General features: G+C 42.7%; 2 protein-coding genes across 5 annotated transcripts; both read right to left on the bottom strand.

Moving 5' to 3' along the window:
* Positions 1-5,367: 5,367 nt before the first annotated feature.
* Positions 5,368-14,100, bottom strand: LOC311105574 (thymus-specific serine protease-like; the record flags this gene model as incomplete). Its single annotated transcript, XM_084147757.1, has 12 exons — positions 5,368-5,427; positions 5,573-5,727; positions 6,339-6,518; positions 7,773-7,914; positions 9,814-10,098; positions 10,253-10,300; positions 10,531-10,608; positions 10,737-10,860; positions 11,194-11,323; positions 11,544-11,643; positions 12,811-12,986; positions 14,040-14,100. The coding sequence occupies 12 exons, from the start codon at positions 14,098-14,100 to the stop codon at positions 5,368-5,370; spliced, it is 1,539 nt and encodes a 512-aa protein (XP_084003883.1).
* Positions 14,101-14,462: 362 nt separating this feature from the next.
* LOC311105576 (delta(3,5)-Delta(2,4)-dienoyl-CoA isomerase, mitochondrial-like) lies at positions 14,463-21,707 on the bottom strand. 4 transcript variants are annotated; one of them, XR_014610278.1, is made up of 11 exons: positions 21,597-21,707; positions 20,707-20,875; positions 20,444-20,532; positions 20,180-20,304; positions 20,019-20,067; positions 19,798-19,862; positions 19,084-19,154; positions 15,797-15,868; positions 15,564-15,714; positions 15,062-15,286; positions 14,463-14,804 (listed from the first exon to the last, which is right to left on the bottom strand). XR_014610278.1 is itself a non-coding variant. In XM_084147761.1 (11 exons), exons 2-11 carry the CDS (start codon positions 21,431-21,433, stop codon positions 15,182-15,184), a joined length of 936 nt encoding a protein of 311 aa, XP_084003887.1. In that variant the 5' UTR covers positions 21,434-21,515; positions 21,597-21,681; the 3' UTR covers positions 14,880-15,181. The 4 variants fall into 4 exon arrangements, 2 of the variants coding, with proteins under 2 accessions (XP_084003887.1, XP_084003888.1); XR_014610279.1 differs by having other exon boundaries at positions 21,394-21,697; XM_084147761.1 differs by lacking the exon at positions 14,463-14,804 and adding an exon at positions 21,394-21,515 and having other exon boundaries at positions 14,880-15,286; positions 21,597-21,681.
* Positions 21,708-21,811: the final 104 nt, after the last annotated feature.

Raw genomic sequence — 21,811 nt, forward strand, 5'->3', positions numbered from 1 at the left:
ATGCAGTGGAATGCAAACTAGCAAACGATTAAATGTCCCTTTACGGCTACATACATGGATGTTCCTTTATGCAAGCACCTAATGTATGTGAGTTAATTGTTGTGCTGTGTCCCTTTGTTTGTGTCCAAATGCATGCATGTGCATGTGGGTGGTTGAGCGTGTACTTGTCTATGCACTTGTTTGTGCATTATTGTGTGCTTTTTCAATCATCATCTTGAATCAACTGTAAGCGCAGATGTGCTGTGACCTGACTAAGATCAGATCAAGTGCCCCCCCCCCCCCCCCCCCCCATCCCCCCCATCCCCCCCACCCAGTTCCATTTGTCATGGCCAGCTGTCAGGCTGCTGCTGTGATTGGTTGTTGTGGGAGACAGATAGCCGATAGGCTCTGATTAATAGTAGTGGCTCTGGAACTTACTCATTGATCAAGAGAACAGGCGAGGGGGAGGGAGAGGACAGGAGAGGAGGGAGGGAGGGAGGGAGGGAATGAGAGAGGGAGAGAGAGAGAGAAAAAGCATTCCCTGTCGCTCTGTCACTGCTTGCTGATACCGTGATTGCGTTTGTGTGTGTGTGTGTGCGCCTGTGTGTGTGTGTATAATAAATACATAACGTAACATTGGTGATAAAAGAGCTTGGAAAAAACCTGCCGGCACTGTGGATATGGGGAATGTTGGTCAGAAGGCCTAAAAGCAGTGTTATCATATTTGATGCAGGCCTATACTAGTATAGATGTATAGAATGTGATATAGTAATGTTATTATGTGTGAGTATCTCAGAAGGTTGGTCTCACTCTCTCTCTCTCTCTCTCTCACTCTCTCTCTCTCTCTCTCTCTCTCGCCAGTTCAATTCAATTCAGTTCAAAGGGATTTATTGGCATGGGAAACATATGTTCACATTGCCAAAGCAAATGGAATAGACAATAAACAAAAGGGAAATAGAAAAGGGAAGCATTAGTAAAAATCACACTCACTAAAGTTTTTAAATAATATATTTCAAATGTTTTATTATTGGCTATGTACAGTGTTGTAACAATGTGCAAGTAGTTGAAGTATGAAAGGGTAAATAAATAAACAGATAAATATAGGTTGTATTTATAATGTTGTTTGTCCTCCACTGGTTGCCCTTTTCTCATGGCAATGGGCCACAAATCTTGCTGCTGTGACTGCACACTGCGGTATTTCGCCTAACAGATATGGGAGTTTATCAATATTTGATTTGTTTTCAAATTCTTTGTGGGTCTGTTTGATCTGTGGGAAATATGTGTATCTAATGTGATCATCTCCCTCTCTCTCTCTCTTGCTCTCTCTCTCCATATGGTCCAGTGTTGGAGAATATGTGTGCCTTTCATTCGAATAAGAATATATGCATGTGATGGAGAAAAGCATACTGACCCACTTGGCTAGCTGCCAAATAGTCCTTGTGCGTACTCACTCCAGTCCCAAAACGTTAAGTAGTAAAGGGGGTACTGTGGGAAATGGACTGCTGTGTAACAGCTGAAGAAGGTCCATGTGTGTGCTTGAATGTGACTATGTGTGCATGTCAGTACAGTACATTTGAGAGTGTATGTGTTATTATGTGAGTGTGTGTGCCTCAGGAAACTAGAAAATAAACTGTAGTGAATAAACAAATACAGGAGTTGTGTGCATGGGTGCGTGTGTGTGTGTGTGTGATTGAGCTCTCTCCGTAGGGTGGTCAGTAGTGGGAGGTCGTGACCTGGTCGAATTCGGGGGAGTGGAGATCATCAATCAGCGAGGGGCAAGTCTGAGCAGCAGGACCACCACCACCCCCTCCACCCCACAGGGAAACAGATGGCCTTGGGACAACTGGCTCATACTCTCTCTCGTAGCACACACACACACACACACACACACACACACACACACACACACACACACACACACACACACACACACAGAGTATATGCACCAACTCAATGATGCGCACAAAAAATGACACATACATACAGTTGAAGTCGGAAGTTTACATACACCTCAGCCAAATACATTTAAACTCCGTTTTTCACAATTCCTGACATTTAATCTTATAAAAAATTCCCTGTCTTAGGTCAGTTAGGATCACCACTTTATTTAAAGAATGTGAAATGTCAGAATAATAGTAGAGAGAATGATTTATTTTCAGCTTTTATTTCTTTCATCACATTCCCAGTGGGTCAGAAGTTGACATACACTCAATTAGTATTTGGTAGCATTGCCTTTAAATTGTTTAACTTGGGTCAAACGTTTGGGGTAGCCTTCCACAAGCTTCCCACAATAAGTTGGGTGAATTTTGGCCCTTTCCTCCTGACAGAGCTGGTGTAACTGAGTCAGGTTTGTAGGCCTCGCACACGCTTTTTCAGTTCTGCCCACACATTTTCTATATGATTGAGGTCAGGGCTTTGTGATGGCCACTCCAATACCTTGACTTTGTTGTCCTTAAGCCATTTTGCCACAACTATGGAAGTATGCTTGGGGTCATTGTCCATTTGGAAGATCCATTTGCGACCAAGCTTTAACTTCCTGACTGATGTCTTGAAATGTTGCTTCAATATATCCACATAATTTTCCTTCCTCATGATGCCATCTATTTTGTGAAGTGCACCAGTCCCTCCTGCAGCAAAGCACCCCCACAGCATGATGCTGCCACCCCTGTGCTTCACGGTTGGGATGGTGTTCTTCGGCTTGCAAGCATCCCCCTTTTTCCTCCAAACATAACGATGGTCATTATGGCCAAACAGTTCTATTTTTGTTTCATCAGACCAGAGGACATTTCTCCAAAAAGTACGATCTTTGTCCCCATGTGCAGTTGCAAACCGTAGTCTGGCTTTTTAATGGCGGTTTTGGAGCAGTGGCTTCTTCCTTGCTGAGCGGCCTTTCAGGTTATGTTGATATAGGACTCGTTTTACTGTGGATATAGATACTTTTGTACCTGTTTCCTCCAGCATCTTCACAAGGTCCTTTCTTGTTGTTCTGGGATTGATTTGCACTTTTTGCACCAAGGTACGTTCATCTCTAGGAGACAGAGCGCGTCTCCTTCCTGAGCGGTATGACGGCTGCGTGGTCCCATGGTGTTTATACTTGCGTACTATTGTTTGTACAGATGAACGTGGTACCTTCAGACGTTTGGAAATGGATGAACCAGACTTGTGGAGGTCTACAAAAATTTTTCTGATGTCTTGGCTGATTTATTTTGATTTTCCCATGATGTCAAGCAAAGAGGCACTGAGTTTGAAGGTAGGCCTTGAAATACATCCACATGTACACCTCCAATTGACTCAAATGATGTCAATTAGCCTATCAGAAGCTTCTAAAGCCATGACATCATTTTCTGGAATTTTCCAAGCTGTTTAAAGGCACAGTCAACTTAGTGTACGTAAACTTCTGACCCACTGGAATTGTGATACAGTGAATTATAAGTGAAATAATCTGTCTGTGAACAATTGTTGGAAAAATTACTTGTGTCATGCACAAAGTAGATGTCCTAACCGACTTGCCAAAACTATAGTTTGTTAACAAGAATTTTGTGGAGTGGTTGAAAAATGAGTTTTAATGACTCCAACCTAAGTATATGTAAACTTCTGACTTTAACTGTATGTGGTCCTCCCACAATGACTCTGGAAACCATGCAGTTTATTAGGCTACAGATAAAATAAGTTATGATGAACTTCACAGGGTGGTGAAAGTGCACGGTGATGAGCTTGATGCTCCTTTCCAATAAATATCGAGGGTCTTATTCTGGTGACATGATGATCAATGCTTGACTGCCATTTGACAAATAAAAACATACTCGCTCTTATCCATAATAATCTCATCATGTAGACTACCACAGTCTCTGCGAGCTGTTGGATATTGCGCACATGCCAAGACCAAAGTAGGCACATTTGCCAACCTAAGTGTATGTAAACTTCCGACTTCAACTGTACATACATACATACACACACTCTTTTAGATGCACACATGACAGGATCCACACACTCACAGTGCAAAGACAATTAATCATACACAAATACACACATGGTGCTAAATACCTCGACATATACAGGCACATATATTGTTTATGTTAATGAATTCATGAGGACCACACAAACATGCATGCAAACAAACTCAAACACACAATAGTGTTTTATAAGCTGGAAATGTGCCATTGACTGGGTATATGTATATAGACTTGGCAGGAAGCTTAGTGGTTAAGAGCGTAGTGCCAGTAACCGAAAGGTCGCTGGTTCTAATCCCCGAGCCGAGTAGGTGAAAATCTGTCGATGTGCCCTTGAGCAAGGCACTTAAACCTAATTGCTCCTGTAAGTCGCTCTGGATAAGAGCGTCTGCTAAATGAATAATACCAAAAATTATTACAAAATAAAATAAAATATAAAAAGTATAACAAATGTATATAGCATTAGCGCCCCCTGCTGAGAGTAAAACTGTTAAAAAATGGATATTTTACTCTAAAACTATCTTTGAATATAAGTTGCATCATCATCACCACAGTTTTTGCTCTGTACTGAAAGTGCTCCATCTTGACATGCACATTTTTCTGGGATTGTAGTAACAGTGGACTAATGAACAAAATACTAAAAATAGTTTTGGGTAAAATATCCCTTAAAATGAATTTGAGTCAAAGACTAAATCCCACAATCCACAGAAAACAGACACCTGATTATCAGCAAACTTTTATTGATGATCATTTTCAAGCTCGCAGGATTAAACAAAATTAACTCCTCCTAAAAAGATCCACACAAGCTACAAAGCAATCCAGCATACATTCAGATAATGCATTGACTGAGATAACTTCACTGAATCCAGATAAAGGAAAATGCATGTGTGCACAGGCTGTAAACCATAGAACACTAGATCATGTTAAAGTCGTCTTATGCTGAGACTCTCTAGTTAGCTATACTAGTACGTAGTTAGGAAACCTAAATACTGTGTACAGCATTATAAGTGTTTCCCTAAATTACTAAAACTGTCTATTAAATCTGAAACTTATATACTGGATTAAATTCAAGCACGCTATAAAAACGTAAGAAAAACCCTAGAAAAACGTTAGAAAAACCCTAGAAAAACGTTAGAAAAACCCTAGAAAAACCACCAGAAGAACACCACCTTAGAGGACCTGACCCAATGGTCATGTGATCATCATGGGAATAAACATGAAGAGATGGGCTCAGTCCACAGCACCATGTGATTCACTGCCCAACAAGCTGTAGGGGCCATAGCTGTGGTTATAGTAATGGTGCAGAGCTGTGTTATATGAGCAGAGAGCTACAGGAAGAGGAGGAGGGGTCACGGCAGTACAACCAGGTCAGCTCAGTTTGGTTGGCTGTGTGATGGTCAGGAAGGTCAGATGATCAGGTGACCAGTCGTTGGGTCCATCATCCCATAAGCTTCCAGGCAGCTTCCTTCAGCCACTTGGCAACTTTCCTCTCAATGGCCTGACAACCAGAGAGAGAAAAGACAGTTGAGACACACTGTACAGTTCTGAAGCATACATTACTCTTCATGTGCCACCAAAGCTCACAGTCAGTGTCTATCTCAGGAACATCAACTTAGTGTTGTCTAGCCTGCCGTGGGCCGTACCTTGCGGGCCTGCTTCAGGGCCGGGTGGTCTGTGGCGCTGTCGGGGTTCATGTCGGCACAGTGGGCGGAGCCCTCGATGAGGATGGCCATGTCTTTGTCCTCCTTGTCCAAGTCCTCTTCCAGGACGCTGAGCTCGTGCCAGGGGTCAATGTCACCTGACAGAGGTCACAGGTCACAGGTCACAGTCAGTATATGACCTGTCCCTCTGGTCTGTCACACAGAGGAGGCTGGTGGGAGGAGCTATAGGAGGATGGGTTCATTGTAATGGCTGGAATGGAATAAATGATGTGTTTGATACCGTTCCATTGATTCCATTCCAGCCATTACATTGAGCCCGTCCTCCTATAGCTCCTCCCACTAACCTCCACTGCTGTCATACAATCACTCACATAGACACAGCACATTGATTGACTGCCAGTGGGTTTAAATTACACTATGATGTAATGAGAGGTAATGGTTTAAACCTCCATATATCTATCTATCTATCGGGTGGTTGGGCAAGTAACCGAAAGGTCGCTGGTTCGAATCCCAGAGCCGGCAAGGTGGAAAAATCTGCCGTTCTGCCCTTGAACAACAACTGCTCCCCGGGCGCCGATGACGTTGATGAAGGCAGCCCCCCTACCCCCCCCCCCCCCCCCCCCTGCACCGCTCTGATTCAGAGGGGTTGGGTTAAATGCGGAAGACACATTTCAGCTGAATGCATTCAGTTGTGCAACTGACTAGGTATCCCCTATCTACTGTATCTATCTGTGAAGTCTCTGCTCACCGTTGACATAGAGCACCCTGTCAGTGTCGGGGTGGCCACCTCCATAGTACTTATTGGTGAAGGCGATGTGTCCGGGCAGACTGTGCTGGGGGATGTTGAACACCTCAGGACACAGGTCAGTCTGAGCCTGCAGGGTCAGCATGCGGGAGAAGGGACAGCTGGCATCCTCACACGTCTGGTCTGTTACAACAAAACAATGACAATGTAACCCAAAGAAACACAATTAATTTCTATTGAATTATGATCTGTAGTTCTATTTCTGTAATGTAAGATACAGCTGAGTGGCTATGGGCATATAGTACTACTGATCATATAATGAGTGATACTGCACCAAAGAGTGGGACCTTTGTACAGCTAGTGTTAATGCATTGGGCTTATGAATGTGCTGTTAGGGGGAAATGAACTCTGGAGTCTGGACCTGTTTTTTTTACCCTTCAGTACAGTGAGCACTCAACTCCCTGACTGAAGAAACTACCTTGGTTGTACTCGGGGACTTGAGCTTGTTAAATGTACAGTGGGGTTCGAAATTATTGATACCCTTGATAAAGATGAGCAATAATGACTGTATAAAATAAATTATTGAAATACTGAGCTATATTGTATGCTCAAAACAATGGGGAAATTATATTTTTTATTTTATACTAATAGTATTTGGTGCCATATTCCTACACTTCTACAGTCATGTGGATGCTTCCATGATTACGGATAATCCTGAATGAATCCTGAATAATGATGACTGAGAAAGTTACAGCAGTCAAAGATCATACCCCCAAGACATGCTAACCTCTCCTGTAATTGGGAATGGTGAGTTGTTAGCATGTCTTGGGGGTATGATCTTTGACCCTCTGTAACTTTCTCACTCATCATTATTCACGATACATTCAGAATTATCCGTAATCATGGTAGCATCTACATTACTGTAGAAGTGTTTAGAAACATTCTTATTATCTATGGTTATTTATAATAATATAAGTGACTCCAAAATGACACAATATATTATTTACCATTACTTTCTATTGGGCACAAAATAATCTGAAACACAACCAAAACTAACTGCAAATACATCCAACACGTTTTTAGAGTCACAAGCTTGATGTAGTCATTGCATGCTAGGAATATGCGACCAAATACTAAACTGTTGACTACTTTATTTATAAGAATCTTTAGGGGTGTGAATAATTTAGACCCCTACCTTTTAGAGAAAAACATATATTACTTGTTAAACAATATCTCTTTCTCTGAGCAATTGTTTTAGTATGAAATAATATAATTTCCCAATTTTTTTGCCTACAATATACTGTAGCTCAGTATTTGAATAATTAATTTTATACAGTCATTATTGCTCATCTTTATCAAGGATGTGAATAATTTCGGACGTCACTGTATCTCCTCTAGGAGTGACAGTGCGGTGCGGTGTGGTGGAGCGGTACTCACAGAAGCCGAACTCGGTGCAGGTCTGGTAGTACCACTGTCTCTCTCCATTATAGGCAGAGTCCAGATTGGTGTCACTCAGGTCCTTGATGGTCTGCTTGTGGGACGCATCCAGACAGGGCTCCTCGCCTGTGGCCCGGTCTGTCTAATAAACGCACGCACACACACAGAAATATGCACGCACGCAAACACAGTAAGTGTTCTGACTGTTCTGCATCAGTCAAGGCAAGGGGATGCACAACTGTAGCTCAATACAGCCCTCTGCTGGTTAATCAAATAATTGTCATTTTGGGGCTGTGCGTGTGTGTGTGTGCGTGCTTGTGTATGTCTGCGTGCTTTTGTGCATACATTTGTGTGTGTGTGTGTGTGAAAGCGTGTGTGTGCATATGTACAATACACCTCATACAGTCAGGTCCATAAATATTTGGACATTGACCAAGTTATTATTATTTTAGCTGTTTACCACAGCATATTGGAGTTGAAATTAAATAATGAATATGAGCTGAAAGTGCAGACTTTCAGCTTTAATTTGAGGGTATTTACATCCAAATCGGGTGAACGGTGTAGGAATTACAGTACTTTTTATATGTGGTCCCCCCCTTTTTAAGGGACCAAAAGTAATCAGACAATTGGCTGCTCAGCTGTTCCATGGCCAGGTGTGTGTTATTCCCTCATTAGTTAATTTACAAGTAAGCAGATAAAAGGTCTAGAGTTGATTTCAAGTGTGGCATTTGCATTTGGAATCTGTTGCTGTTAACCCTCAATATGAAGTCCAAAGAGCTGTCACTGCTAGTGAAGCAAGCCATCATTAGGCTGAAAAATCTAAACAAACCCATCAGAGAGATAGCAAAAACATTAGGTGTGGCCAAATCAACTATTTGGTACATTCTTAAAAAGAAAGAACGCACTGGTGAGCTCAGCAACACCAAAAGGCCCGGAAGACCACGGAAAACAACTGGTGGATGACAGAATAATTATTTCCCTGGTGAAGAAAAACCCCTTCACAACAGTTGGCCAGATCAAGAACACCCTCCAGGAGGTAGGCGTATCTGTGTCAAAGTCAACAATCAAGAGAAGACTTCAACAGAGTAAATACAGAGGGTTTACCACAAGATGTAAACCATTGGTAAGCCTCAAAAACAGGAATACCAGATTAGAGTTTGCCAAAAAACATTTAAAAGCCTGTACAGTTCTGGAACAACATGACAGATGAGACAAAGATCAACTTATACCAGAATGATGGGAAGAGAAGAGTATGGAGAAGGGAAGAAACTGCTCATGATCCAAAGCATACCACCTCATCTGTGAAGCATGGTGGAGGTAGTGTTATGGCGTGGGCATATATGGCTGCCAATGGAACTGGTTCCCTTGTATTTATTGATGATGTGACTGCTGACAAAAGCAGCAGGATGAATTCTGAAGTGTTTAGGACTATATTATCTGCTCAGATTCAGCCAAATGCTTAAAAACTCATTGGATGGCGCTTCACAGTGCAGATGGACAAAGACCCGAAGCATACTGCGAAAGCAACCCAATACTTTTTTAAGGCAAAGAAGTGGAATGTTCTGCAATGGCCAAGTCAATCACCTGACCTGAATCCAATTGAGCATGCATTCACTTGCTGAAGGCAAAACTGAAGGCAAAACGTCCCAAGAACAAGCAGGAACTGAAGACAACTGCAGTAAAGGCAGAGCATCACCAGGGAAGAAACACAACATCTAGTGATGTCTATGGGTTCCAGACTTCAGGCAGTCATTGACTGCAAAGGATTTGCAACCAAGTATTAAAACTCACAATTTCATGTATGATTATGTTAGTTTGTCCAATTACTTTTGAGCCCCTAGAATTGGGGGGCTATGTATAAAAATGGTTGTAATTCCTACACGGTTCATACAATAATTTTGACAAAACCCTTAAATTAAAGATTAAAGTCTACACTTAAAGCACATCTTGATTGTTTCCTTTCAAATCCATTGTGGTGGCATACAGAGCCAAAATGATGCAAATTGTGTCACTGTCCAAATACTTATGGACCTGACTGTACCTGCACCAGTTTGATCAGCCGGTCGTAGGCCTCAGTCTCCGAATCAAAGGTCTCTGTCTCATTGGTCATGATGTCACAGAGCTCCTCAATAGTTAGAATGCCCCCCTCCTCATTGTACGCCACGGTTCCTATGACGATGTCGGCCAGGCTCTGCATCAGCTCGATCTGGTCCTCCAGATCCTCAGGGGTCTCACAGCACCCAAAGTCCTTCCCCACCTCAGTGGCGTTCCCAGCAAACAGGGCGGCCTCCACGGCAGCAAAGGCCTCCCAGATGTCCCCCACACACTGGAGGAGAGAGAGAGAGTGAGAGAGAGAGAGCGGAGAAAGAGAGACAGTGACAAGGAGACAGAGAGAGTCAAATCACACAGTAGGAGACTCACAGTCAGATACTCCAACACATGATTTCAAGCGCCCACATCTACTGTAAATGTTCTCAAACCTTATCTGAACCTCCAACATCCTTGTCCGCAAGGCTCAGACCCACCACCTGGAAGAGAGAAAAACCAGGGTTTGATCCACCGTTGTCTGTACAGCTGAACATCACATCTACCATGCTATTAACACTATAAATAGTGCAACAGTTACTAGTATGTCTACTACTACTACTACTACTACTACTACTACTACTACTACTACTACTACTACTACTACTACTACTGCTACTACTACTACTACTACTACTACCACCACCAGTAGTACTAATGATGAGATCTTTACTTTGTTGAAGTTGGAGAAGTCCAGTTTGGCTTCGACAGGAGCGGAGGAGGCCACAGCACCGTAGACCAGGTGGGGGAACTGGAAGAGCAGGAACAGATAACATTATTTTGTATTATTACCATGGAATACAGTAAACCAGCATACAGTAACACTGCTGTCCAGTCCTAAGTATAAATATAGACAGTGTTGTTTTATCTCTACTGTACCTTTCCCCTGAGCCAGGCAGACAAGGCCCCAGCATAGGAACCTCCGAAGCTGATCCAGGTATTCTTGTTGGAGAGGTCAAAGCGATCGCTGATGTATTGATGGAATTCTGCGATGTCGGTGAGACTGGAAACCAAGAGATGGCAGAGAAAATGAAATGCAATCTCTGCCCAATTCAAGCCCACTCAAAAGCACTCTGCATACTTCAAGTAGCAACCCACTGGGCACAGACGTCAGTTCAATGTCTAGTTTTGATATACATTTGGTTGAGTTGTCAACTAATGTGAATTCAACATGAAATCAACAAAAAATGTCACCATGCCATTGGATTTAGGTTCAAAGTTGGGTGAAAAAAATACAAAATTCCCTCACATTGATGACTTTTTGCAAATCCAATCAGTTTTCCACGTTGATTCAACGTCATCACATTGACTCCCTCCTCCTCCCACCAGTACTCACGCCTGCTGGCTGGACAGGTCTCCCAGGTTCTCAGTCTCCAGGCCATCTTCGTTGATGCTCTCGCCATAGAAACGATGCTCCAGGGCCACAAGCAGGGCCCCGTGCTCCTCAGCCATGTCCACATGGTGGCCTACAGATACACACAAAGCAGGAGCAAAGAGGAGAAATAGGACGAGGTTAAGAGTTGGTTGAGGTATCAACAAGACAAAAACCGAAGAACAGGCATGGACTTGTAACTAAATACAAGTATCATATTCATAACACCTATGTAAGCCTAACTTATCGTGTCAATGCATTTCCATTTTCTTTTCATATTACTTAAGAGCGTGACGGGGGAGCTTTGTGTTTACCTGCCAGCACACTGAACTCAGAGATGGGGCCCTCCCCTCCGATGTACAGGAACACTGGGCCATGAGGACGCTCCCAATAGGCTTCATTCACGAAAAACCTCTGAGAGAGAAAGAGAGGGTGAGAGAAAGGGAGTAGAAGCGAGAGAACAAGAGTGGGGGGCTGCAGGTCCAAAAGTATTTGGACAGAGACCAATTATTTTTTTTGTCTCTGTACTCCAGCACTTTGTATTTGAAATGATGCAATGACTAAGAGGTTAAAGTGCAGACTGTCAATGGTGTTATGCCTTTGAATGTATTTTCATTCATATTGGGTGAACCGTTTAGAAATTACAGCACTTTTTGTACATAGTTCCCCCATTTTAGGGAACCAAAAGTATTTGGACAAATTCACTTTTATGTGTATTAAAGTAGTCAAAAGTTTAGTATTTCCCTGGATATAGCCTCGTTACTGTTATTTTATTGTTGCTCTTTAATTATTTGTTATTTTTCTATTTTTTATCTTTATCTTTTTTTTTTTTACTTCAGTTTATTTTAGTAAATACTTTCTTAACACTTATTTTTCTTAAAACTGCATTGTTGGTTAAGGGCTTGTAAGTAAGCATTTCACTGTAAGGTCTACACCTGTTGTATTCGGCGCATGTGACAAATAACATTTTATTTGGTCCCATATTCCTGGCACACAATGACTACATCAAGCTTGTGACTCTACAAACTTGTTGGATGCATTTGCAATTTGTTTTGTTGTTATTCACAATTCATTCAGGATTATCCATAATCATGGTAGCATCCACAAGAATGTAGAAGTGTTCAGAAATATATTATATTCTTATTTACAATAAAAGTGACTCCAAAATGACACAATATATTATCTACCATTCATTTCTATTTGGCACAAAATTATCTGAAACACAACCAAAACAAACTGCAAATGCATTCAACAAGTTTGTAGTCACAAGCTGTAGTCATTGCCTACTAGGAATATGACACCAAATACTAAACTTTTGAAAACTCTAATACACATATAAGTGAATTTGTCCTAATACTTTTAGTTCCCTAAAATGGGGGGACTATGTACAAAAAGTGCTGTCACCTTATATGGATGAAAATACCCTCAAATTAAAGCTGACAGTCTGCACTTCGACCTCATAGTCATTGTATCATTTCAAATCCAAAGTGCTGGAGTACAGAGCCAAAACAACAACAAAAATTGTCACTGTCCCAATACTTTTGGACCTCACTGTAGGTGCATGTATTGGTGGTGGGTCACCTGAGGAAAGGTTTCATCGTTTTGACTGTCGAAGTGGTCCAGGGGTTGATGAATTTTCCCGTCTCTCACTTCGCCCATGGACTTATGCCCGTTGACTGCGCGCATCAGCACATTCTTCTTCGCTTTTTCATACTGAATTTTACGCACACGCTCCTTGATCTTCCTCAGAACTCGTCCTATGAAATATAAAATGTGATATGACATATCAAAAGACGAGAGGGACAGAGGACGGTCAAAGCTAGAGATAATACGAGAAGATCAATCGTTTGTAGTTGCGCGTAAAGACGCATATGGAGCTAAATTACGCCCGTAGTTGTTGGTCAAACAACGAGAGCCTCCTGAGACTTGAAAATCAGAATGCGCACATATTCCACTGCATAACAATCTCTACAATTATCTTTCACATTTCGTACTACAAAAATTGCTATCCAAACGTGACACAGACCTTTTTTAGATTGGATACAATTTTGTATTCATTCCGATGGCCTCAGCACATGGCTTTTGCTGATAAGGTATAACCCTCTGCCACCCCCTTATCGATCTAATTCATACTCGACAGCCAAGCCCATGTTTGTTATATTTTTCATGGGTTTTATTATAATTCAATACATACTTAAAGTAATAATAAACCATGTATTAGTAACAGAATAAACTTTTCTAGATATAGAAGCTGCTCAATTTCTATGCAGCCCTTTTCACATTTTGCATAATTATCTAATTATAGCCTATACATTAGCCAATTTCGTTTCTCTGAACACCACAATTTTATGGATTCACCTCAATAATTAAAACTATAGGCATATGCATTAAAATGATATATGATCAAAGTGTATATTATATTAGCCCACACAGATACAAGGATGCACTTTCATGCTAGGTTTAGGACCTCATATTGAAGCTTAGAGACCCCAACTAATGTATAAAACAATCTTAAAATTATAAAATGTTGTTTCAATACAAGCAACATAAAACCTCTAACACAATAAATTCATTGGACTTGGTGAAAAACTTCTTTTTGGAACCCAACTTGCTTACCACTTTTTCCATGTGGTTTCTCCCTTCAGACTCGATGAAATGACCTCTGCCTAAATATTTGTTCAAATTATAAATTGTGTATGGTTTCCTAGACACAAGGGTGCCTCAACCTACCCCACTCTGCCCTACCTCATGTATTTTATCAGTTAAGTATTATTTTTAAATGATCAGGTCATTATGGATCGTTAACGTACCAGAATAGACGGAGTTGACAAGGAGAAGAAGGATGATACAACGGATGGGAGACAGAAGCATCTTCAGGCGTCCAACTACGACCTCTGACCTACTGATATAGGTCTACACTATGGTCAGACCACCTTGCCTTCTCAATGCGAGGAGAATGTTTGCTTTTAAGGCGTGACCAAAGTTTTTAGTCCGCCCAGGGGCACCCGATGCCCACTGTGCGTATTTATAGTCAACAAGTCACCAATTGAGCGTAATCAAGATGCAGCAAGTGAGTCTGGGCAATAGGTATATCTCCTCCAACGGTGGCAGTGGTCCAAACTGGAACGCGACGCTATGAGCATTGGCTTGGTGAAAGATGCTTACATTTCATATTTAAGTATTGAATTGTATGCTCAAAGCCTAAAACCCAGCACAAACACTTAACATGTTGAAACAGGGCACTTTGGCTCAGTTCATCTTTTATTCAATATTTTTATGATGCAATCATTTATATACATTTACAAAAGTGTGAGGCTGATTGGTAGAGCACCCAACCTGAATCCTGCATGCAGAGCAAGCAAGCGAGGCCACTAACTCATCTTTACAGTTTACAGACAGCTCTGCTTTGAGTGATTCAGACAGACAAAAAGGCACCAACACACAAACATATGCATCTGCTGGAGTCAGGAGGCCAATTTTATATTAGTTAAATCGATAGTTGGGAATTTTGGCAATGACGCCCTTTATCTACCTACCCAGAGTCAGATGAACTCGTGGATACCATTTTCATGTCTCTGTGTCCAGTATGAAGGAATTGACGAGGTAGTTTCGCAAGCCAACGCTAACTAGCTTAGAGTAAAGACTGGAAGTCTTCGGGTACAGCTAGCATGCTTGAGCGCAAAGACTGGAAGTGTTCAGGTACAGACTTCCAGTCTTTGCGCTAAGCTAGCACTAACGTTAATTGAAGCTAGCGCTAATGCCCCAAACTACATCTAACTTCGGTCATACTGAACGCAGAGACATAACAATTGTATCCACTAGTTAATCTGACTCTGAGTAAGTAGATAAAGGAATCCCTTTAATTTAACTTTTTACACCGCCCCTCCATCGATTCCCCCTCTTCCCATCAGCTAAGAAAATCTTCATTCCAGCCTCTTTCTGCCCCTCAGCTTCAGAGCTCGGAGAAAGTTATGGTTTTAGGACTCTTCTTCTCCATGGAGGCCGCAGCTGACTTCATGACATCCTCCGTCTGCAGCATGCTCATGTTCCACGTTGCCTGAAGACAGAAGGATAGACAGACTGAACTCTCAGCCTCAGTGTGTAATTCATTCAAACATTTTTTTTTACATTTCAGATTTTGGACTTCCAATGATATCTACTTTCTAAAATCTGCCTCCTGGTAGGATACAGAGTTACCCACCCACCTTATCAGAACACTACACTTGTTTAAGAGACCCATGGTTATCTATCCTGGGTTCGGTTTTTGATAGACTATGTTGTTGCCACGCTGATGTGTGCGGTGTTGTGAGCATCCTTGTAGTATTGAGCCTCACCATGTAGTTCAGGCCCTCTGCCACACTGTGGTCTCTGGAGTAGATCAGGTTGACCTTGGTTCCCTGGACAGCCACAGGGCTGCGGCCTGCTATCTCCCCTGCCATTTCCAGAGCTCCAGCCATCATCACCTCCTTGTCCGGAAATACACGGCTACACAGGGAAAGAGTGTATGAATACACAAAACCAACCTGCATACACAACAAATACACGCACACACACATTGTATCCATACCTGACTAATCCACTTTCCTTGGCCTCATCGGCGTACATCTTCCTCGCTGTCAGAGCCAACTCATTCACCAAGCTGGAGAGGAAGGAAGATTATACATACACTGCTCAAAAAAATAAAGGGAACACTTAAACAACACAATGTAACTCCAAGTCAATCACACTTCTGTGAAATCAAACTGTCCACTTAGGAAGCAACACTGATTGACAATACATTTCACATGCTGTTGTGCAAATGGAATAGACAACAGGTGGAAATTATAGGCAATTAGCAAGACACCCCCAATAAAGGTTTTGCAGGTGGTGACCACAGACCACTTCTCAGTTCCTATGCTTCCTGGCTGATGTTTTGCTCACTTTTGAATGCTGGCAGTGCTTTCACTCTAGTGGTAGCATGAGACGGAGTCTACAACCCACACAAGTGGCTCAGGTAGTGCAGCTCATCCAGGATGGCACATCAATGCGAGCTGTGGCAAGAAGGTTTGCTGTGTCTGTCAGCGTAGTGTCCAGAGCATGGAGGCGCTACCAGGAGACAGGCCAGTACATCAGGAGACGTGGAGGAGGCCGTAGGAGGGCAACAACCCAGCAGCAGGACTGCTACCTCCGCCTTTGTGCAAGGAGGAGCACTGCCAGAGCCCTGCAAAATGACCTCCAGCAGGCCACAAATGTGCATGTGTCTGCTCAAACGGTCAGAAACAGACTCCATGAGGGTGGTATGAGGGCCCGACGTCCACAGGTGGGGGTTGTGCTTACAGCCCAACACCGTGCAGGACGTTTGGCATTTGCCAGAGAACACCAAGATTGGCAAATTCGCCACTGGCGCCCTGTGCTCTTCACAGATGAAAGCAGGTTCACACTGAGCACGTGACAGACGTGACAGAGTCTGGAGACGCCGTGGAGAACGTTCTGCTGCCTGCAACATCCTCCAGCATGACCGGTTTGGCGGTGGGTCAGTCATGGTGTGGGGTGGCATTTCTTTGGGGGACCGCACAGCCCTCCATGTGCTCGCCAGAGGTAGCCTGACTGCCATTAGGTACCGAGATGAGATCCTCAGACCCCTTGTGAGACCATATGCTGGTGCGGTTGGCCCTGGGTTCCTCCTAATGCAAGACAATGCTAGACATCATGTGGCTGGAGTGTGTCAGCAGTTCCTGCAAGAGGAAGGCATTGGTGCTATGGACTGGCCCGCCCGTTCCCCAGACCTGAATCCAATTGAGCACATCTGGGACATCATGTCTCGCTCCATCCACCAACGCCACGTTGCACCACAGACTGTCCAGGAGTTGGCAGATGCTTTAGTCCAGGTCTGGGAGGAGATCCCTCAGGAGACCATCCGCCACCTCATCAGGAGCATGCCCAGGCGTTGTAGGGAGGTCATACAGGCACGTGGAGGCCACACACACTACTGAGCCTCATTTTGACTTGTTTTAAGGACATTACATCAAAGTTGGATCAGCCTGTAGTGTGGTTTTCCCCTTTAATTTTGAGGGTGACTCCAAATCCAGACCTCCATGGGTTGATACATTTGATTTCCATTGATAATTTTTGTGTGATTTTGTTGTCAGCACATTCAACTATGTAAAGAAAAAAGTATTTAATAAGATTATTTCATTCATTCAGATCTAGGATGTGTTGTTTAAGTGTTCCCTTTATTTTTTTTAGCAGTGTATAAGGGATCTATTCAGAACAATACTTGGCAGCACTCAGTGTTCCTGGGTGTACAGTTGAAGTCAGAAGTTGACATACACCATAGCCAAATACATTTAAACTCAGTTTCACAATTCCTGACATTTAGTCCTAGTAAAAATGACCTGTCTTAGGTCAGTTAGGATCACCACTTTATTTTAAGAATGTGAAATGTCAGAATAATAGTAGAGAGAATGATTTATTTAAGCTTTTCTCAGTGGGTCAGAAGTTTACATACACTCGATTAGTATTTTTGTAGCATTGCCTTTAAACTGTTTAACTTGGGTCAAACGTTTCGGGCAGCCTTCCACAAGCTTCCCACAATAAGTTGGGTGAATTTTGGCCCATTCCTCCTGACAGAGCTGGTGTAACTGAGTCAGGTGTGTAGGCCTCCTTGCTCGCACACGCCTTTTCAGTTCTGCCCACAAATGTTCTATAGGATTGAGGTCAGGGCTTTGTGATAGCCACTCCAATACCTTGATATTGTTGTCCTTAAGCCATTTTGCCACAACTTTGGAAGTATGCTTGTGGTCATTGTCCATTTGGAAGACCCATTTGCGACCAAGCTTTAACTTCCTGACTGATGTTGCTTCAATATATCCACATAATTTTCCTTCCTCATGATGCCATCTATTTTGTGAAGTGCACCAGTCCCTCCTGCAGCAAAGCACCCCCACAGCATGATGCTGCCACCCCCGTGCTTCACTGTTGGGATGGTGTTCTTCAGCTTGCAAGCTACCCCCTTTTTCCTCCAAACATAACGATGGTCATTATGGCCAAACAGTTCTATTTGTGTTTCATCAGGCCAGAGTACATTTCTCCAAAAAGTACGATCTTTGTCCCCATGTGCAGTTGCAAACCATAGGCTTTTTTATGGCGGTTTTGGAGCAGTGGCTTCTTCCTTGCTGAGTGGCCTTTCAGGTTATGTCGATATAGGACTCGTTTTACTGTGGATATAGATACTTTTGTACCTGTTTCCTCCAGCATCTTCACAAGGTCCTTTGCTGTTGTTCTGGGATTGATTTGCAATTTTCGCACCAAAGTACGTTCATCTCTAGGAGACTTCCTGATCGGTATGACGGCTGCGTGGTCCCATGGTGTTTATACTTGCGTACTATTGTTTGTACAGATGAACGAGGTACCTTCAGGCGTTTGGAAATTGCTCCCAAGGATGAACCAGACTTTTTTGACCCACTGGAATTGTGATACACTGGAATTATAAGTGAAATAATTTGTAAACAATTATTGGAAAAATTACTTGTGTCATGCAAAGTAGATGTCCTAACCGACTTGCCAAAACTATAGTTTGTTAACAAGAAATTTGTGGAGTGGTTGAAAAACAAGTTTTAATTACTCCAACCTAAGTGTATGTAAACTTCCGACTTCAACTGTATGTATGCAAGCTGAGGGACTCCCACGCAGCATTGTTGTAATGAATGCATATATTTTTTAAATTTTACTCATTTAGCAGATGCTCTTATCCAGAGCGACTTACAGTTAGTGAGCGCATACATTTTTCATACTGGCCCCCCGTGGGAAACGAACCCACAACCCTGGCGTTGCAAGCGCCATGCTCTACCAACCATATAAAATGCTTGCTCTAACCTGCGGCTCCCAATGACTTTAGGTAGGCGCTGCAGAGTTCCAACGTCAGCTGCTAGGCCAATATCAACTTCCTGTAAGAGAGGCAGACCTTTCACATCACTCAGAGATACGAAGCAGAATGCAAAAGTACATTTCTCATCATTCTGCCTTTACTTTACTATGAGAGTCCCCCTGGTGGTTGCTACAGAAAACACATGTATGAAAACCGCTACCAGTTAAGGCCATTATAGACTATGATTTTAGCCCTTTTATGCAACGATTTTGCCATCCCAGACAAAATGTCCACGTCGTGGGCAAATTCTTAGGTCGTAAACGACTGTTAGATGTCTTGGCTCGTTCAGTGTGACAGGATCTAAGTCTGCCGATTAAGTACCACTACGTGTGGTCGTAGGCTCCGACAAAGTTCTGGCGGCGTCAGATTTCTTTTTCCTTTATCGTGTAGTGTGGTTGATGCAGTTGATGTAGCCTATGTCGGCTGATGTAGCCTCGCAAGCCAATCGCAGAATGTGATGACAGAACTGAAGCAAATCGTACAATCTGGACACGTTGATATAAAGATTTTAATTTGGTAACATTGCGTGCGACGTGATAATCGTAAAAGGCTAAAAAGCTGAATCCGACGTACAGTCTGCAAAGGCCTTTGGATGTCCCCTGGACCTTGGTCCTCATGGAGTTGGTCATTGGGGGTAAGGTGATGTATTTAGGCCCACTTACCTTCACCTGAAACCAGGCATCCTGAGTGCAGAGACGGATATCACAGGCTGTGATCAGATCCACTCCTGACAGAACACATACATGTTATAACATGACAAGCCATTACAGTTTTATTGCAGAACACCTACACGGGTGAAGAAAGTCACATTTTGGAAAGAAGGAATAATATATTTAAGCTTTTGCAAGACTTTGCAAATCAATAATATACCACCAAAACTCACCTCCTCCAACACAAGCTCCATGCACTGCCACAACCACAGGCTTTGGACACTACAAGAAGAAAGGGGGTGGTGGGAAAGAGAGAATGCATTTGCCTACTTGTTCACTATCAATACCTAACATATTGTGCAGGAGTAAGTATTTCACAAGTTCATATACAGACCCTTTCAATGACGGTGAAGGTTTCCTGGTACTTGGTGATGATGCGTCGCATGTTCCAGGAAGTCCTGGCCATGTCGTCCCCCTCAGGCTGTAAGACTTCACTGGCCATGTCCATCAAGTCAATGCCTACACACAGTCATAATCCAACAGTTAATTTTTTTACTGGTATACTGTTATGTTTGGTATATTGCTGGTACATCCTATTGATAAGTAGAACCCAGTTCAACCTGAGACAATTGTAAGCTAAAGGGAAACATTCTCTTACCTGCTGTGAAGACCTTTCCAGCACCTGAGACGACAACCACGGGGCACTCCGGGTCCCCAGCTATCTGTGTAAAGCACTCCACCATTTCTCTGAGAGAAAAGGGGGGATGTACAGTGGAAGAGAAGAAAATATTAAGAAATATAGGATGCACATCAATTCATAAAGGAACACAGTGCTGTAGTGCTGGATTACACAAATGTGCAACTAGAAAGGCAGCAACGTTTCAGCTGTGTTTAAGTAGTGGTGTTTGGGCCAGGTGTTACCTCCAGAAGGCTTTGTTCATGGCATTGCGTTTCTCTGGCCGGTGCAGCTCTACGTGAGTGACAGCTGTGGCAGGTTGACTGACAGACAGGGTGGTAAAAGGAGGAGTGGGGCCCCCAGGAGAAGACAAGGCCCTTACAGCACTGAGACCAGGTAGCCACAGACTCCTGTCTGATGATCAGCACCCAAATGAGAGACAGAGGGAGGGAAGGGAGGGGTTGATAGAAAAAAATGTAATACAACACAAAGAAACATTAATATGATTTTCCAGTAAATTATAATGATAATTCCAGTAAAATACGTCATTTGCACGGTTTTGACCTACTAAACCACCTTGCGATCCACTCCTATACGGAATAGTGTTACATAGTATTCACCTCTCACCTAGTTAGCCAAGACGCTAACCAAACACAGTTTACATTAGCTGGAGCTTAGTATTAGCTAGCTACCTAGCAAAGTGTTGATATTTAAGTAAAAATCTATAGCCAAGTTAGCTAACTACAGTAGCTAGCTAGCGAATCTGGTCTGGGTCTCCAATAATTATATGGTGCCAATGACTTTTCCTAACGTCAGGTGGCTAGCCTTGCTAATTGAATGGATGCGACCCGTGTAGAAAACATACAGTTAGCTGAAGTTAGCTACGTTTTAGAGCTGACATGCATCTTAAAGACTCAATCATGTACACTTACTTTTCATGAGCGCTGATCTGACAATTAATGGCATTGCCATTTGACCAAATCAACTCGAGAGAAAGAAAGAAATGAACGGCGCAGTCCGTCTACTTGCCAGTTGTAGTACGGCAGCTAACTGGCTGTCAAATAAAAGTTAAGTATTGGTGTTCAAAGCTAGCCTAATGCAACAAACAAGTATAGAAAAGCAGATAATGGCTTACCATTACTGTGAACAAAGAACTAATGCTGTAAATACGACAATCAATATTTGTTCCATTAAACTAGCTGGCTGGTTTTGTCCCAAAAAAAAAGAAGCTACGGGATCGAGGAAGGCTAAAAAAGTTGCTTTCGATTGGGCAGGATAGGTTAGCGTTTCTAACCAATTATGAACGAAATAATTTAACAGAAAAATATTAGAATTCTTACAATAGTTGTT

The sequence above is a fragment of the Coregonus lavaretus genome (genome assembly GCF_964263955.1).
Source record: "Coregonus lavaretus genome assembly, chromosome: 30".
Classification (NCBI taxonomy): domain Eukaryota; kingdom Metazoa; phylum Chordata; class Actinopteri; order Salmoniformes; family Salmonidae; genus Coregonus; species Coregonus lavaretus.

Bases quoted from the DNA above. Each gene is read 5' to 3' on its own strand.
- LOC311105576 (XM_084147761.1), bottom strand. From the start codon at position 21,433: ATGGCAATGCCATTAATTGTCAGATCAGCGCTCATGAAAA. The intron at 20,305-20,443 runs GTAAGAGAATGT...GACTGTGTGTAG, and splicing joins TGGAAAGGTCTTCACAGCAG to GCATTGACTTGATGGACATG. The intron at 15,715-15,796 runs GTATGGATACAA...TTCCCTGTGTAG, and splicing joins AAGGAAAGTGGATTAGTCAG to CCGTGTATTTCCGGACAAGG.